This window comes from Pelodiscus sinensis, chromosome 20, assembly GCF_049634645.1.
Source record: "Pelodiscus sinensis isolate JC-2024 chromosome 20, ASM4963464v1, whole genome shotgun sequence".
Lineage (NCBI taxonomy): Eukaryota > Metazoa > Chordata > Testudines > Trionychidae > Pelodiscus > Pelodiscus sinensis.
Window position 1 is genome coordinate 902,260 of NC_134730.1, and position 18,307 is coordinate 920,566.

The window sequence follows — 18,307 nt, forward strand, 5'->3', positions numbered from 1 at the left end:
ACGCCTACCCCTAACCGTACCCCTGCCCCTAGCCCTACCCCTAACCGTACCCCCACTCCTAACCCTACCCCTAACCGTACCCCTGCCCCTAACCCTACCCCTAACCGTACCCCTACTCCTACCCCTAACCGTACCCTTGCCCCTAACCCTACCCCTAACCGTACCCCTACTCCTAACCCTACCCCTAACCGTACCCCTAACCGTACCCCTACTCCTAACCCCTAACCCCTAACCCTAACCCTAACCGTACCCCTACTCCCACCCCTAACCGTACCCCTGCCCCTAACCCTACCCCTAACCGTACCCGTGCTCCTACCCCTAACCTTACCCCTGCCCCTAACCGTACCCCTGCCCCTACCCCTAACCCTAACCCTACCCCTAACCCTACCCCTAACCGTACCCCTAACCCTACCCCTAACCGTACCCCCACTCCTAACCCTACCCCTAACCGTACCCCTACTCCTAACCCTACCCCTAACCGTACCCCTGCCCCTAACCCTACCCCTAACCGTAGCCCTACCCCTACCCCTAACCGTACCCCTGCCCCTAGCCCTACCCCTAACTGTACCCCCACTCCTAACCCTACCCCTAACCGTACTCCTACTCCTAACCCTACCCCTAACCGTACCCCTGCCCCTAACCCTACCCCTAACCGTACCCCTACTCCTACCCCTAACCGTACCCCTGCCCCTAACCCTACCCCTAACCGTACCCCTACTCCTACCCCTAACCGTACCCCTGCCCCTAACCCTACACCTAACCGTACCCCTGCCCCTAACCCTACCCCTAACCGTACCCCTACTCCTACCCCTAACCGTACCCCTGCCCCTAACCCTACCCCTAACCGTACCCCTACTCCTACCCCTAACCGTACCCCTGCCCCTAACCCTACCCCTAACCGTACCCGTGCTCCTACCCTAACCTTACCCCTGCCCCTAACCCTACCCCTAACCGTACCCCTACTCCTAACCGTACCCCTGCCCCTAACCGTACCCCTGCCCCTACCCCTAACCCTAACCCTACCCCTAACCCTACCCCTAACCGTACCCCTACTCCTACCCCTAACCGTACCCCTGCCCCTAACCCTACCCCTAACGGTACCCCTACTCCTACCCCTAACCGTACCCCTGCCCCTAACCCTACCCCTAACCGTACCCCTACTCCTACCCCTAACCGTACCCCTGCCCCTAACCCTACCCCTAACCGTACCCCTACTCCTACCCCTAACCGTACCCCTGCCCCTAACCCTACCCCTACCCCTAACCGTACCCCTGCCCCTAACCCTACCCCTAACCGTACCCCTACTCCTACCCCTAACCGTACCTCTGCCCCTAACCCTACCCCTAACCGTACCCCTGCTCCTATCCCTACCCCTAACCGTACCCATGCTCCTACCCCTAACCGTACCTCTGCCCCTGCTCCTACTCCTAACCGTACCCCTACCCCTAACCGTACCCCTAACCGTACCCCTAACCGTACCCCTACTCCTAACCCCTAACCCCTAACCCTAACCGTACCCCTACTCCTACCCCTAACCGTACCCCTGCCCCTAACCCTACCCCTAACCGTACCCCTACTCCCACCCCTAACCGTACCCCTGCCCCTAACCCTACCCCTAACCGTACCCGTGCTCCTACCCCTAACCTTACCCCTGCCCCTAACCCTACCCCTAACCGTACCCCTACTCCTAACCGTACCCCTGCCCCTAACCGTACCCCTGCCCCTACCCCTAACCCTAACCCTACCCCTACCCCTACCCCTAACCGTACCCCTAACCCTACCCCTAACCGTACCCCCACTCCTAACCCTACCCCTAACCGTACCCCTACTCCTAACCCTACCCCTAACCGTACCCCTGCCCCTAACCCTACCCCTAACGGTAGCCCTACCCCTACCCCTAACCGTACCCCTGCCCCTAGCCCTACCCCTAACCGTACCCCCACTCCTAACCCTACCCCTAACCGTACCCCTACTCCTAACCCTACCCCTAACCGTACCCCTGCCCCTAACCCTACCCCTAACCGTACCCCTACTCCTACCCCTAACCGTACCCCTGCCCCTAACCCTACCCCTAACCGTACCCCTACTCCTACCCCTAACCGTACCCCTGCCCCTAACCCTACCCCTAACCGTACCCCTGCCCCTAACCCTACCCCTAACCGTACCCCTACTCCTAACCCTACCCCTAACCGTACCCCTGCCCCTAACCCTACCCCTAACGGTAGCCCTACCCCTACCCCTAACCGTACCCCTGCCCCTAACCCTACCCCTAACCGTACCCCTGCCCCTAACCCTACCCCTAACCGTACCCCCACTCCTAACCCTACCCCTAACCGTACCCCTACTCCTAACCCTACCCCTAACCGTACCCCTACTCCTAACCCTACCCCTAACCGTACCCCTGCCCCTAACCCTACCCCTAACGGTAGCCCTACCCCTACCCCTAACCGTACCCCTGCCCCTAGCCCTACCCCTAACCGTACCCCCACTCCTAACCCTACCCCTAACTGTACCCCTACTCCTAACCCTACCCCTAACCGTACCCCTGCCCCTAACCCTACCCCTAACCGTACCCCCACTCCTAACCCTACCCCTAACCGTACCCCTGCCCCTAACCCTACCCCTAACGGTAGCCCTACCCCTACCCCTAACCGTACCCCTGCCCCTAGCCCTACCCCTAACCGTACCCCCACTCCTAACCCTACCCCTAACCGTACCCCTACTCCTAACCCTACCCCTAACCGTACCCCTGCCCCTAACCCTACCCCTAACCGTACCCCTACTCCTACCCCTAACCGTACCCCTGCCCCTAACCCTACCCCTAACCGTACCCCTACTCCTACCCCTAACCGTACCCCTGCCCCTAACCCTACCCCTAACCGTACCCCTACTCCTACCCCTAACCGTACCCCTGCCCCTAACCCTACCCCTAACCGTACCCGTGCTCCTACCCTAACCTTACCCCTGCCCCTAACCCTACCCCTAACCGTACCCCTACTCCTAACCGTACCCCTGCCCCTAACCGTACCCCTGCCCCTACCCCTAACCCTAACCCTACCCCTAACCCTACCCCTAACCGTACCCCTACTCCTACCCCTAACCGTACCCCTGCCCCTAACCCTACCCCTAACCGTACCCCTACTCCTACCCCTAACCGTACCCCTGCCCCTAACCCTACCCCTAACCGTACCCCTACTCCTACCCCTAACCGTACCCCTGCCCCTAACCCTACCCCTACTCCTACCCCTAACCGTACCCCTGCCCCTAACCCTACCCCTAACCGTACCCCTACTCCTACCCCTAACCGTACCCCTGCCCCTAACCCTACCCCTACTCCTACCCCTAACCGTACCTCTGCCCCTAACCCTACCCCTAACCGTACCCCTACTCCTAACCCTACCCCTAACCGTACCCCTAACCGTACCCCTACTCCTAACCCCTAACCCCTAACCCCTAACCCTAACCGTACCCCTACTCCTACCCCTAACCGTACCCCTGACCCTAACCCTACCCCTAACCGTACCCCTACTCCCACCCCTAACCGTACCCCTGCCCCTAACCCTACCCCTAACCGTACCCGTGCTCCTACCCCTAACCTTACCCCTGCCCCTAACCCTACCCCTAACCGTACCCCTACCCCTAACCGTACCCCTGCCCCTAACCGTACCCCTGCCCCTACCCCTAACCCTAACCCTACCCCTACCCCTAACCGTACCCCTAACCCTACCCCTAACCGTACCCCCACTCCTAACCCTACCCCTAACCGTACCCCTACTCCTAACCCTACCCCTAACCGTACCCCTGCCCCTAACCCTACCCCTAACGGTAGCCCTACGCCTACCCCTAACCGTACCCCTGCCCCTAGCCCTACCCCTAACCGTACCCCCACTCCTAACCCTACCCCTAACCGTACCCCTGCCCCTAACCCTACCCCTAACCGTACCCCTACTCCTACCCCTAACCGTACCCTTGCCCCTAACCCTACCCCTAACCGTACCCCTACTCCTAACCCTACCCCTAACCGTACCCCTAACCGTACCCCTACTCCTAACCCCTAACCCCTAACCCTAACCCTAACCGTACCCCTACTCCCACCCCTAACCGTACCCCTGCCCCTAACCTTACCCCTAACCGTACCCGTGCTCCTACCCCTAACCTTACCCCTGCCCCTAACCGTACCCCTGCCCCTACCCCTAACCCTAACCCTACCCCTAACCCTACCCCTAACCGTACCCCTAACCCTACCCCTAACCGTACCCCCACTCCTAACCCTACCCCTAACCGTACCCCTACTCCTAACCCTACCCCTAACCGTACCCCTGCCCCTAACCCTACCCCTAACCGTAGCCCTACCCCTACCCCTAACCGTACCCCTGCCCCTAGCCCTACCCCTAACTGTACCCCCACTCCTAACCCTACCCCTAACCGTACTCCTACTCCTAACCCTACCCCTAACCGTACCCCTGCCCCTAACCCTACCCCTAACCGTACCCCTACTCCTACCCCTAACCGTACCCCTGCCCCTAACCCTACCCCTAACCGTACCCCTACTCCTACCCCTAACCGTACCCCTGCCCCTAACCCTACACCTAACCGTACCCCTGCCCCTAACCCTACCCCTAACCGTACCCCTACTCCTACCCCTAACCGTACCCCTGCCCCTAACCCTACCCCTAACCGTACCCCTACTCCTACCCCTAACCGTACCCCTGCCCCTAACCCTACCCCTAACCGTACCCGTGCTCCTACCCTAACCTTACCCCTGCCCCTAACCCTACCCCTAACCGTACCCCTACTCCTAACCGTACCCCTGCCCCTAACCGTACCCCTGCCCCTACCCCTAACCCTAACCCTACCCCTAACCCTACCCCTAACCGTACCCCTACTCCTACCCCTAACCGTACCCCTGCCCCTAACCCTACCCCTAACGGTACCCCTACTCCTACCCCTAACCGTACCCCTGCCCCTAACCCTACCCCTAACCGTACCCCTACTCCTACCCCTAACCGTACCCCTGCCCCTAACCCTACCCCTAACCGTACCCCTACTCCTACCCCTAACCGTACCCCTGCCCCTAACCCTACCCCTACCCCTAACCGTACCCCTGCCCCTAACCCTACCCCTAACCGTACCCCTACTCCTACCCCTAACCGTACCTCTGCCCCTAACCCTACCCCTAACCGTACCCCTGCTCCTATCCCTACCCCTAACCGTACCCATGCTCCTACCCCTAACCGTACCTCTGCCCCTGCTCCTACTCCTAACCGTACCCCTACCCCTAACCGTACCCCTAACCGTACCCCTAACCGTACCCCTACTCCTAACCCCTAACCCCTAACCCTAACCGTACCCCTACTCCTACCCCTAACCGTACCCCTGCCCCTAACCCTACCCCTAACCGTACCCCTACTCCCACCCCTAACCGTACCCCTGCCCCTACCCCTACCCCTAACCGTACCCGTGCTCCTACCCCTAACCTTACCCCTGCCCCTAACCCTACCCCTAACCGTACCCCTACTCCTAACCGTACCCCTGCCCCTAACCGTACCCCTGCCCCTACCCCTAACCCTAACCCTACCCCTACCCCTACCCCTAACCGTACCCCTAACCCTACCCCTAACCGTACCCCCACTCCTAACCCTACCCCTAACCGTACCCCTACTCCTAACCCTACCCCTAACCGTACCCCTGCCCCTAACCCTACCCCTAACGGTAGCCCTACCCCTACCCCTAACCGTACCCCTGCCCCTAGCCCTACCCCTAACCGTACCCCCACTCCTAACCCTACCCCTAACCGTACCCCTACTCCTAACCCTACCCCTAACCGTACCCCTGCCCCTAACCCTACCCCTAACCGTACCCCTACTCCTACCCCTAACCGTACCCCTGCCCCTAACCCTACCCCTAACCGTACCCCTACTCCTACCCCTAACCGTACCCCTGCCCCTAACCCTACCCCTAACCGTACCCCTGCCCCTAACCCTACCCCTAACCGTACCCCTACTCCTAACCCTACCCCTAACCGTACCCCTGCCCCTAACCCTACCCCTAACGGTAGCCCTACCCCTACCCCTAACCGTACCCCTGCCCCTAACCCTACCCCTAACCGTACCCCTGCCCCTAACCCTACCCCTAACCGTACCCCCACTCCTAACCCTACCCCTAACCGTACCCCTACTCCTAACCCTACCCCTAACCGTACCCCTACTCCTAACCCTACCCCTAACGGTAGCCCTACCCCTACCCCTAACCGTACCCCTGCCCCTAGCCCTACCCCTAACCGTACCCCCACTCCTAACCCTACCCCTAACTGTACCCCTACTCCTACCCCTACCCCTAACCGTACCCCTGCCCCTAGCCCTACCCCTAACCGTACCCCCACTCCTAACCCTACCCCTAACCGTACCCCTACTCCTAACCCTACCCCTAACCGTACCCCTGCCCCTAACCCTACCCCTAACCGTACCCCTACTCCTACCCCTAACCGTACCCCTGCCCCTAACCCTACCCCTAACCGTACCCCTACTCCTACCCCTAACCGTACCCCTGCCCCTAACCCTACCCCTAACCGTACCCCTACTCCTACCCCTAACCGTACCCCTGCCCCTAACCCTACCCCTAACCGTACCCGTGCTCCTACCCTAACCTTACCCCTGCCCCTAACCCTACCCCTAACCGTACCCCTACTCCTAACCGTACCCCTGCCCCTAACCGTACCCCTGCCCCTACCCCTAACCCTAACCCTACCCCTAACCCTACCCCTAACCGTACCCCTACTCCTACCCCTAACCGTACCCCTGCCCCTAACCCTACCCCTAACCGTACCCCTACTCCTACCCCTAACCGTACCCCTGCCCCTAACCCTACCCCTAACCGTACCCCTACTCCTACCCCTAACCGTACCCCTGCCCCTAACCCTACCCCTACTCCTACCCCTAACCGTACCCCTGCCCCTAACCCTACCCCTAACCGTACCCCTACTCCTACCCCTAACCGTACCCCTGCCCCTAACCCTACCCCTACTCCTACCCCTAACCGTACCTCTGCCCCTAACCCTACCCCTAACCGTACCCCTACTCCTAACCCTACCCCTAACCGTACCCCTAACCGTACCCCTACTCCTAACCCCTAACCCCTAACCCCTAACCCTAACCGTACCCCTACTCCTACCCCTAACCGTACCCCTGACCCTAACCCTACCCCTAACCGTACCCCTACTCCCACCCCTAACCGTACCCCTGCCCCTAACCCTACCCCTAACCGTACCCGTGCTCCTACCCCTAACCTTACCCCTGCCCCTAACCCTACCCCTAACCGTACCCCTACCCCTAACCGTACCCCTGCCCCTAACCGTACCCCTGCCCCTACCCCTAACCCTAACCCTACCCCTACCCCTAACCGTACCCCTAACCCTACCCCTAACCGTACCCCCACTCCTAACCCTACCCCTAACCGTACCCCTACTCCTAACCCTACCCCTAACCGTACCCCTGCCCCTAACCCTACCCCTAACGGTAGCCCTACGCCTACCCCTAACCGTACCCCTGCCCCTAGCCCTACCCCTAACCGTACCCCCACTCCTAACCCTACCCCTAACCGTACCCCTGCCCCTAACCCTACCCCTAACCGTACCCCTACTCCTACCCCTAACCGTACCCTTGCCCCTAACCCTACCCCTAACCGTACCCCTACTCCTAACCCTACCCCTAACCGTACCCCTAACCGTACCCCTACTCCTAACCCCTAACCCCTAACCCTAACCCTAACCGTACCCCTACTCCCACCCCTAACCGTACCCCTGCCCCTAACCTTACCCCTAACCGTACCCGTGCTCCTACCCCTAACCTTACCCCTGCCCCTAACCGTACCCCTGCCCCTACCCCTAACCCTAACCCTACCCCTAACCCTACCCCTAACCGTACCCCTAACCCTACCCCTAACCGTACCCCCACTCCTAACCCTACCCCTAACCGTACCCCTGCCCCTAACCCTACCCCTAACCGTAGCCCTACCCCTACCCCTAACCGTACCCCTGCCCCTAGCCCTACCCCTGCCCCTACCCCTAACCCTAACCCTACCCCTAACCCTACCCCTAACCGTACCCCTAACCCTACCCCTAACCGTACCCCTACTCCTAACCCTACCCCTAACCGTACCCCTGCCCCTAACCCTACCCCTAACCGTAGCCCTACCCCTACCCCTAACCTTACCCCTGCCCCTAACCGTACCCCTGCCCCTACCCCTAACCCTAACCCTACCCCTAACCCTACCCCTAACCGTACCCCTAACCCTACCCCTAACCGTACCCCTACTCCTAACCCTACCCCTAACCGTACCCCTGCCCCTAACCCTACCCCTAACCGTAGCCCTACCCCTACCCCTAACCGTACCCCTGCCCCTAGCCCTACCCCTAACTGTACCCCCACTCCTAACCCTACCCCTAACCGTACTCCTACTCCTAACCCTACCCCTAACCGTACCCCTGCCCCTAACCCTACCCCTAACCGTACCCCTACTCCTACCCCTAACCGTACCCCTGCCCCTAACCCTACCCCTAACCGTACCCCTACTCCTACCCCTAACCGTACCCCTGCCCCTAACCCTACACCTAACCGTACCCCTGCCCCTAACCCTACCCCTAACCGTACCCCTACTCCTACCCCTAACCGTACCCCTGCCCCTAACCCTACCCCTAACCGTACCCCTACTCCTACCCCTAACCGTACCCCTGCCCCTAACCCTACCCCTAACCGTACCCGTGCTCCTACCCTAACCTTACCCCTGCCCCTAACCCTACCCCTAACCGTACCCCTACTCCTAACCGTACCCCTGCCCCTAACCGTACCCCTGCCCCTACCCCTAACCCTAACCCTACCCCTAACCCTACCCCTAACCGTACCCCTACTCCTACCCCTAACCGTACCCCTGCCCCTAACCCTACCCCTAACGGTACCCCTACTCCTACCCCTAACCGTACCCCTGCCCCTAACCCTACCCCTAACCGTACCCCTACTCCTACCCCTAACCGTACCCCTGCCCCTAACCCTACCCCTAACCGTACCCCTACTCCTACCCCTAACCGTACCCCTGCCCCTAACCCTACCCCTACCCCTAACCGTACCCCTGCCCCTAACCCTACCCCTAACCGTACCCCTACTCCTACCCCTAACCGTACCTCTGCCCCTAACCCTACCCCTAACCGTACCCCTGCTCCTATCCCTACCCCTAACCGTACCCATGCTCCTACCCCTAACCGTACCTCTGCCCCTGCTCCTACTCCTAACCGTACCCCTACCCCTAACCGTACCCCTAACCGTACCCCTAACCGTACCCCTACTCCTAACCCCTAACCCCTAACCCTAACCGTACCCCTACTCCTACCCCTAACCGTACCCCTGCCCCTAACCCTACCCCTAACCGTACCCCTACTCCCACCCCTAACCGTACCCCTGCCCCTAACCCTACCCCTAACCGTACCCGTGCTCCTACCCCTAACCTTACCCCTGCCCCTAACCCTACCCCTAACCGTACCCCTACTCCTAACCGTACCCCTGCCCCTAACCGTACCCCTGCCCCTACCCCTAACCCTAACCCTACCCCTACCCCTACCCCTAACCGTACCCCTAACCCTACCCCTAACCGTACCCCCACTCCTAACCCTACCCCTAACCGTACCCCTACTCCTAACCCTACCCCTAACCGTACCCCTGCCCCTAACCCTACCCCTAACGGTAGCCCTACCCCTACCCCTAACCGTACCCCTGCCCCTAGCCCTACCCCTAACCGTACCCCCACTCCTAACCCTACCCCTAACCGTACCCCTACTCCTAACCCTACCCCTAACCGTACCCCTGCCCCTAACCCTACCCCTAACCGTACCCCTACTCCTACCCCTAACCGTACCCCTGCCCCTAACCCTACCCCTAACCGTACCCCTACTCCTACCCCTAACCGTACCCCTGCCCCTAACCCTACCCCTAACCGTACCCCTGCCCCTAACCCTACCCCTAACCGTACCCCTACTCCTAACCCTACCCCTAACCGTACCCCTGCCCCTAACCCTACCCCTAACGGTAGCCCTACCCCTACCCCTAACCGTACCCCTGCCCCTAACCCTACCCCTAACCGTACCCCTGCCCCTAACCCTACCCCTAACCGTACCCCCACTCCTAACCCTACCCCTAACCGTACCCCTACTCCTAACCCTACCCCTAACCGTACCCCTGCCCCTAACCCTACCCCTAACGGTAGCCCTACCCCTACCCCTAACCGTACCCCTGCCCCTAGCCCTACCCCTAACCGTACCCCCACTCCTAACCCTACCCCTAACTGTACCCCTACTCCTAACCCTACCCCTAACCGTACCCCTGCCCCTAACCCTACCCCTAACCGTACCCCCACTCCTAACCCTACCCCTAACCGTACCCCTGCCCCTAACCCTACCCCTAACGGTAGCCCTACCCCTACCCCTAACCGTACCCCTGCCCCTAGCCCTACCCCTAACCGTACCCCCACTCCTAACCCTACCCCTAACCGTACCCCTACTCCTAACCCTACCCCTAACCGTACCCCTGCCCCTAACCCTACCCCTAACCGTACCCCTACTCCTACCCCTAACCGTACCCCTGCCCCTAACCCTACCCCTAACCGTACCCCTACTCCTACCCCTAACCGTACCCCTGCCCCTAACCCTACCCCTAACCGTACCCGTGCTCCTACCCTAACCTTACCCCTGCCCCTAACCCTACCCCTAACCGTACCCCTACTCCTAACCGTACCCCTGCCCCTAACCGTACCCCTGCCCCTACCCCTAACCCTAACCCTACCCCTAACCCTACCCCTAACCGTACCCCTACTCCTACCCCTAACCGTACCCCTGCCCCTAACCCTACCCCTAACCGTACCCCTACTCCTACCCCTAACCGTACCCCTGCCCCTAACCCTACCCCTAACCATACCCCTACTCCTACCCCTAACCGTACCTCTGCCCCTAACCCTACCCCTAACCGTACCCCTACTCCTACCCCTAACCGTACCCCTGCCCCTAACCCTACCCCTAACCGTACCTCTACTCCTACCCCTAACCGTACCCCTGCCCCTAACCCTACCCCTAACCGTACCCCTACTCCTACCCCTAACCGTACCTCTGCCCCTAACCCTACCCCTAACCGTACCCCTGCTCCTATCCCTACCCCTAACCGTACCCATGCTCCTACCCCTAACCGTACCTCTGCCCCTGCTCCTACTCCTAACCGTACCCCTACTCCTAACCCTACCCCTAACCGTACCCCTAACCGTACCCCTACTCCTAACCCCTAACCCCTAACCCTAACCCTAACCCTAACCCCTACTCCTAACCCTACCCCTAACTGTACCCCTAACCGTACCCCTACTCCTAACCCCTAACCCTAACCCTACCCCTAACCGTACCCCTGCTCCTACCCCTAACCGTACCCCTACTCCTAACCCTACCCCTAACCGTACCCCTGCTCCTACCCCTAACCATACCCCTACTCCTAACCCTACCCCTAACCGTACCCCTACTCCTAACCCTACCCCTAACCGTACCCCTGCTCCTAACCCTACCCCTAACCGTACCCCTAACCGTACCCCTGCCCCTGCTCCTACCCCTAACCGTACCCCTGCTCCTAACCCTACCCCTAACCGTACCCCTGCCCCTGCTCCTACCCCTAACCGTACTCCTGCTCCTACCTCTAACCGTACCCCTACCCCTAACCCTACCCGTACCCATGCTCCTATCCCTAACCGTACCCCTGCTCCTAATCCTATCCCTAACCGTACCCCTGCTCCTACCCCAACCGTACCTCTGCCCCTGCTCCTACCCCTAACCGAATCCCTGCCCCTAACCCTATCCCTAACCGTACCCATGCTCCTACCCCTCACCGTACCCCTACTCCTAACCCTACCCCTAACCGTACCCATGCTTCTACCCCTCACCGTACCCCTACTCCTAACCCTACCCCTAACCGTACCCATGCTCCTACCTCTAACCGTACCCCTGCCCCTAACCCTACCCCTAACCGTACCCATGCTCCTACCCCTAACCGTACCCCTACTCCTAACCCTATCCCTAACCGTACCCATGCTCCTACCCCTAACCGTACCCCTGCCCCTAACCCTACCCCTAACCGTACCGCTGCCCCTAACCCTACCCCTAACCGTACCCGTGCTCCTACCCCTAACCGTACTCCTGCCCCTAACCCTACCCCTAACCGTACCCCTACTCCTAACCGTACCCCTGCCCCTAACCCTACCCCTAACCGTACCCCTGCTCCTATCCCTAACCGTGCCCCTACTCCTAACCCTAACCCTACCCCTAACCGTACCCCTACTCCTACCCCTAACCGTACCCTTACTCCTAATCCTACCCCTAACCGTACCCCTACTCCTAACCGTACCCCTGCCCCTAACCCTACCCCTAACCGTACCCCTGCTCCTATCCCTAACCGTGCCCCTACTCCTAACCCTAACCCTACCCCTAACCGTACCCATGCTCCTACCCCTAACCGTACCCCTGCCCCTAACCCTACCCCTGTCCCTGTTCCTACCCCTAACCGTACCCCTGCCCCTAACCCTACTCCTGCCCCTAACCCTACCCCTACCCCTGCCCCTGCTCCTACTCCTAACTGTACCCCTGCCCCAATCCTACCCACTAAGAAACTGGCTTCATGCCAACTCTTGCCCTGAGTGGCTGTTCTAATTGTCTCTGTCACAACTAGGCAGCCTCCTAGCTGGGCCCCATCCACTCAACCCTCGATGTTTCCAGCAGGCATCTTACGTGGTAAGCCGGGAGGGTTCCAGGCACCTGGCGGGCGCCCCGTTCTTTTCTGTTTCTCCCCTTATGTCCCTCTTGCCCTCAGCGGGAATTCTTTGTGCTCCGTTCAGACTTTCCTCACTCTGCGTGGAAAAGCACAAGATCCAAAATGGGTTTCAGCATCAGGTGGCCTGGTCACGTGTCCTGGAGGGACCCACCACAGTTCAGGCTCCCAGCAGAAACAGAGCCATTCACAGATCCTTGATTTGATCCCCGGGCGCACCAGTAACAGCCCTCAACAGCACGTTGAGAATTATAAACAGGCCTTCCCAGGCAAGAATGACACATGCACAAGACTATGCTGTGCACATCCAACAGGTGGTGACCTGTTACGAGACCTTTCGCACAAAACCCCTTTGAGTTATGCATATTCAGATTCAGAACCTAATTTTCATAAAGCAGGGGGGCCCATGGCACCTACATCGCGCTTTCAGGTGACTGAGGGGCAGATTTCAAAGATGTTAGGTGCCTAAAGCTGCAGACACAGTGCCTAACTCCCTTGAGCCCAATGGCTCTTGGGCACCTAACCAGCTTCAGCCCATTTGACAAACTGACTCGGCCCATCCCTGCACCTGTAAGCGCTGAGAAGGTGGCCCTCAGCCGCCTCTGTCTCACTGCAAGCCAATGGAATGTGGGCCCCTACAGTCCGATTTTAATGTTATTGAGGCACCTGAAGTGCAGATAGGCACCTAATGGGGTTGCCCAAAGTTCCTTAAAGACCAGGAAACCAATCCAATTACCATCCTAGAAAAGGACAATAGATAGAATCCTTTGATCTACCGCCCTATTCCTTCCAGCCCTGAGAGCTCGCAAGCCTCTCATTTCCTGCAGCACAGCGCCTTGGTATGTAATAAAACCGTAATATCGCTCCCTGCTGCGAGCGAGGCTGTTACTCCATGCAGTTATTAAGCAGCAGTTTATCTTCAGCGAAGGCTTGCTTGGAGCAGCAGAGTGTACGTGCATTTGTATTCCACGAATGAGGCAGGCACATGCACTTTGGGCAGCAGAACTTTTCCAGAGGTGTGAAGTAAATGTTTGCTCTGTCGTTTTCTCTCTTGTGCTCCCCGAGAGGAATTGCTGGACCAAATCTGTCTGCAGCCCTCGCCTCAATATGGTCAAAGATGGAGAGTGAGAGCTCTGATTTTTAAAGTTGTTTTCACATTGCTCCTTGCTCTCCTCCTTTACCCCCGGCAGGTGGCCTGACAGACGCGAGCTGATCGTCCTGTTCCAAGATGTAGTTCCCAGCCTTCAGGAGTTAGATAGTTAGTGGCTAGTGTTGTTAGATGTGTGTGCGTGTGTGTGTGTTCCCTTTGTATGTCATCCCAGCTCCTTGCAGGTAGCTGGCGCAGCAGATGTCAAGTGAAGCGCCCAATAACCACAAGCTCCGTTAAGGTATGAAGGCACCTGGCCATGTTTATTGTCAAGGAGGCACAGTCCTAGTATCCCGCAGACTTGACAGGATCACTAAGACGTTTATGCCCTTTGCAATGGGAACAGCTCAGTGAATGGCTGGACTTTCCATTCCCCCCAGGCGTGCCACAGACACTCCCTTTGAGATACCGCTTTGTACACGGACACACAGGCTGTGTTGTTTCTCACCTTGCTGTGTCTGGCTGCCAGCCTTTGCCTTTACCTGCTGGCTGGGTCAAAAGATCTCTACCCATCAGGCTGTCACCCTGCCCTTATCTCTAGGGTGAGTCAGTATGTTCCTGTTATCATAAGAGCGGTCAGACCAAAGGTCCATCCAGACCAGTGTCCTGTCTGCCCACAGTGGTTAATGCCAGATGACCAGAGGGAGGGATCACAACAGGGAATCCTCACGTGACCTCTCCCCTGTCACCCACCTCCAGACAAACAGAGGCCATGGTCACCATTCCTACTCATCCTGGCTAATACCCATTGATGGACCTAACCTCCATGAATCTAGCTAGCTCTTTTTTGAACCCTGTTAAAGTTCTAGTCTTCCCCGCATCCTCTGGCAAGGAGTTCCACAGGTTGACTGCGCCCTGTCGTTGGGGGTTATGTTGGTAATGGGATGTTCTGGTGTGCCTTTCTGAAAGGTACCATCCTTGCTCCACTGACTGTCCTGCACCTTCCCTAAGAGCACACCCCTGCCCTGGGCAGAAGGGTTTGGGTTCAGGAGGGAGTCTGGGGAGCAGGCTCTGGGCAGCGCTTACCTTAGGCAGCTCCTGGAAGTGGCCCATATGTCCTTGCAGCCCCTCGGCAGAGAAGCAGCCAGATTAACTGCCTGCACCCACAGGCCCTGCCCCAAAGCTCACATTGGCCGCGGTTCTCAGCCAATGGGAGCTACAGAGTCGATGCTTAGGGCAGGGGCAGATACAACCCCCCTGGCCATCTTTGCACCTAGCTGGACATGCTGGTCACTTCCAGGAGCCCCGCAGGGCCAGGGCCGGTAGGGAGCCTGCCTTAGCCTTGCTGCGCTGCCAGACTTTTAGAGGCCTAAAACCTCCAGACTGGCTTCAGCAGCTTCTGGGAGATGGAGCTCAGTTCGGGGGACTCCCGGCCCGTCCGGGAGCTTTGGCAGCCCTCGTAACACTCTGTGAGCAGGGCCGGCCTCTACCCCATAATGTGACTTTGCTTCACGTTAGCAAAGCACCGACCACTACTTCACTCTAGGCCTTAGGCCTCAAACCTGCATGTAGCTTCCCTGTGGTGTTCCGGACCAAGCTGCCTCAGCTGACGAGCCCAGCAGTAACGGAGCCGGGAGCCGGGGGAGCTCTGAGTTGCCCCGGAACTGAAAACTGGTTGTTGCATCGGTTACGGCAGATCTCACTCAAAGAGTATTGATTGCAAGCACGCCCCTCAGACTGACGCCGTGGCTGCGCGTCTGCCCCTCGTCTCAGTCTAACGAATTCCGCAATAAAGGATGCGTTGAAACGCTTCGGATGGCAGAAAGCCGCCTTGCCCAAAGACTCCGTCTGCTTCCGTTTAGTTGCCGCATCAATCGTATCTTGGAATCGCCCCGAGGAAACGCCCTGTTGGTGGGCGTGGGGGGCAGTGGCAAGCAGAGCCTGACCAGGCTGGCAGCATTCATTAGCTCGCTGGAGGTGTTCCAGATCACACTGAGGAAAGGCTACGGGATCCCTGACCTGAAGGTAGGCGGCTCTGAGCGGTGGGAAGGGAGGGCGAGAAACGTCAACTCCTGCCGCACGGCGCTGGTCTTCCCTGTGCACCGCGGACACCTCCCGTGGAAGTAAAATGCGATTCCAGGCGGGTTGCCAGGGACGGCCATTCGCTCCCAGCTCCATCACTTAGTGCTGGGTGGCTGCTTGGTGCCCGGAAAGGGCCCGAGAGCGTCTGAGCTGAGCGAGTTTGGGCTGAGGGAAACAGAACGATTTGTACCTGGCTTAGGGATGCAGGTGAGCAGAGATGACGCAGTGAAAAGGAAACGCGCTAGATGTGAAAACCAAACCTGCCCATCTCCTGGCACCACCCAGGCCCAGTGGGCTCTCGGGCCTTGGGCGAGTTTTTTCCAGTGGAGACGGGAGTGTCGGCACCATGGTGCCAGGCACACGTGAGGCATTCTGCCTGCCCGTGTGTGAGGGAGGCCAGCTCCGGCTGGAGTAGGTGCAGGAGGGGCTAGCGGTGACCCGAGGAATGGACACCCGCCCCGGGGAGAAGACTCGCGGCGCCTGGCTAGGTTAGCCTGGCCGAATTGGGGCTGAGCGGGGACACAGCTGCAGGGGGATGAGTGCCAGGCAGGGAGGGGAGTTGTGTAAGTGAAGAACAGAACAAACGGGTGTAAATTGGCCATCAGTGCGTCTAGGCTCGAAATTGGACAAAGGTTTCGAGCAGGAGAGCAGTGAACTTCCCAGGGAGCAGGGAGGACAGAACGGTGGAACTGGCTTCAGGGCAGAGCTGCAGGCGTTTCGGGAGGGCAGGGCGTGGTGGGCACACACGGGGCACAAATCCCCAATGACGGGACCAGACACGAGGTGGGGGGCTCAGAGTCCTGCAGAGAATTCTTTGCCAGGGCCCGGCAGGTGTGTCTTGCCCTGGGCTCAGGTTTTAACTGGGTCACATTTGGGGCTGAAAAGGAATTTCCGCTGGGTCAGATTGGCAGAGACCTACGGGGGCGGGGGTTCACCTCCCTCTGCAGCATGGGTCTCTTGCCAGTTTCAACTAGAGTAAATGCTGAGTTTCTGTAACTTGAAGTCTTTAAACCAGGGCGGGGAGCCTCAGGCCCAGGGGCCGGATGTGGCCCTCAGCTTGCATGGATCTGGCCCCCGAGGCTCAGTCCCCAGTCCAGCATTGGGGAGTCCATGCTGGTGCTCCAGGCCAGCCCCCCCCACCCGGCTACCGTGCTATGGGGCTGGAGCACACAGAATCTACTAGGCTGGGTGTGCGAGGGGATAGGGGGAGTCTCTCTCCTCGGTTGGACGCCATGTCAGTGATGGTGGGTTGGTTTGTTTGTGTCTCACTTGCTTCTGTTGGCCCCTGGCCCGAGAACGGATCCCTCCCCTGCTTTAAATCACAATTTGAGTAGTTCCGTAACCCAGCCGGACAGTCGGGATCTGTTTCGGGAGGGGGAGGTTCTGCGGTCTGCCATGTGCAGGGGGTCAGGCTAGGTGATCGTGACGGTCCATGCTGGCCCCAGTCTGCGAGTCAGTGACAGGTGCATGTGGCTTTGCAATAGGAACCGAGCTCTTCTCAGGAACGGGGTCAGAAATGCGCGGCAGGCTCCACTGGTGCTTGCACAGGTTGTGCTGGATAGGGAGGGGGGAAGAAAAGAGCACAATTAATGACTTGTACCTACATGCTCCCCGTGTGCCCCCTGCAGGGAGCAGAGATGACGCAGTGAAAAATAAAATAATTCCCAACGTGGCCTTGCAACACGGCCCAGAATTGACGTCCTTACGTGAGACTTCCCCTCAGTTGCCCGTAGTGCTGGGAACACGCCGTGCTGGGCGCGCTCCCTTGAGAAATGAGGCACTGGATGTGTATTTCTTACTGCTGAAATACAAAGGTGAAAGTACCGGCTAGGGACTGAAAGAGCAGCACATCGAGCCACCAGGATCATCGCCCAAGCGCCTGTCCCCTCACAGAGCTGAGTGACTGGATTCCATACCTTGTGCAAACAACACTTGGGAGGGCAGAGCCCTGTGGGAAAAGTCTCTGCAGTCTGGGATTACCTACACTTCAGACTAATCAGGGATTCTAATGTCCAAGTTTAACTGAAAACTCAACAATGCTCCATCCTCAGCAATAATCAGTAACTTTAGATGCTCTGTCTCCAATCAGGAAGACTTTATAAAGATCCTTTCCTGCATTAAACAATTCAGAAAATGATGCTGTAGTTTGTGCCTCTATTTTTTGAGGGTCTGTCTTTGCATTTTGTACACACAGAGCATGTTGTCAATGCTTAGCAAGTCATAATAATGGTCATAGCTGCGTCCTTGGAAAGATTCACCCATGAAGGCAGCAACGATACAAAGAACAAGCTTCATGCTG

The 18,307-nt window shown here is 58.8% G+C and overlaps 1 protein-coding gene across 2 annotated transcripts in view; it reads left to right on the forward strand.

Moving 5' to 3' along the window:
• DNAH9 (dynein axonemal heavy chain 9) overlaps window positions 1-18,307 on the forward strand; it is a 251,994-nt gene that overhangs the window by 102,945 nt on the left and 130,742 nt on the right. For both annotated transcript variants that reach the window (XM_075903450.1, XM_075903451.1), the window contains one exon: window positions 15,789-15,951. In XM_075903450.1, coding sequence (XP_075759565.1) covers window positions 15,789-15,951 — 163 coding nt within the window. The remainder of the gene's footprint in view (window positions 1-15,788; window positions 15,952-18,307) is intronic.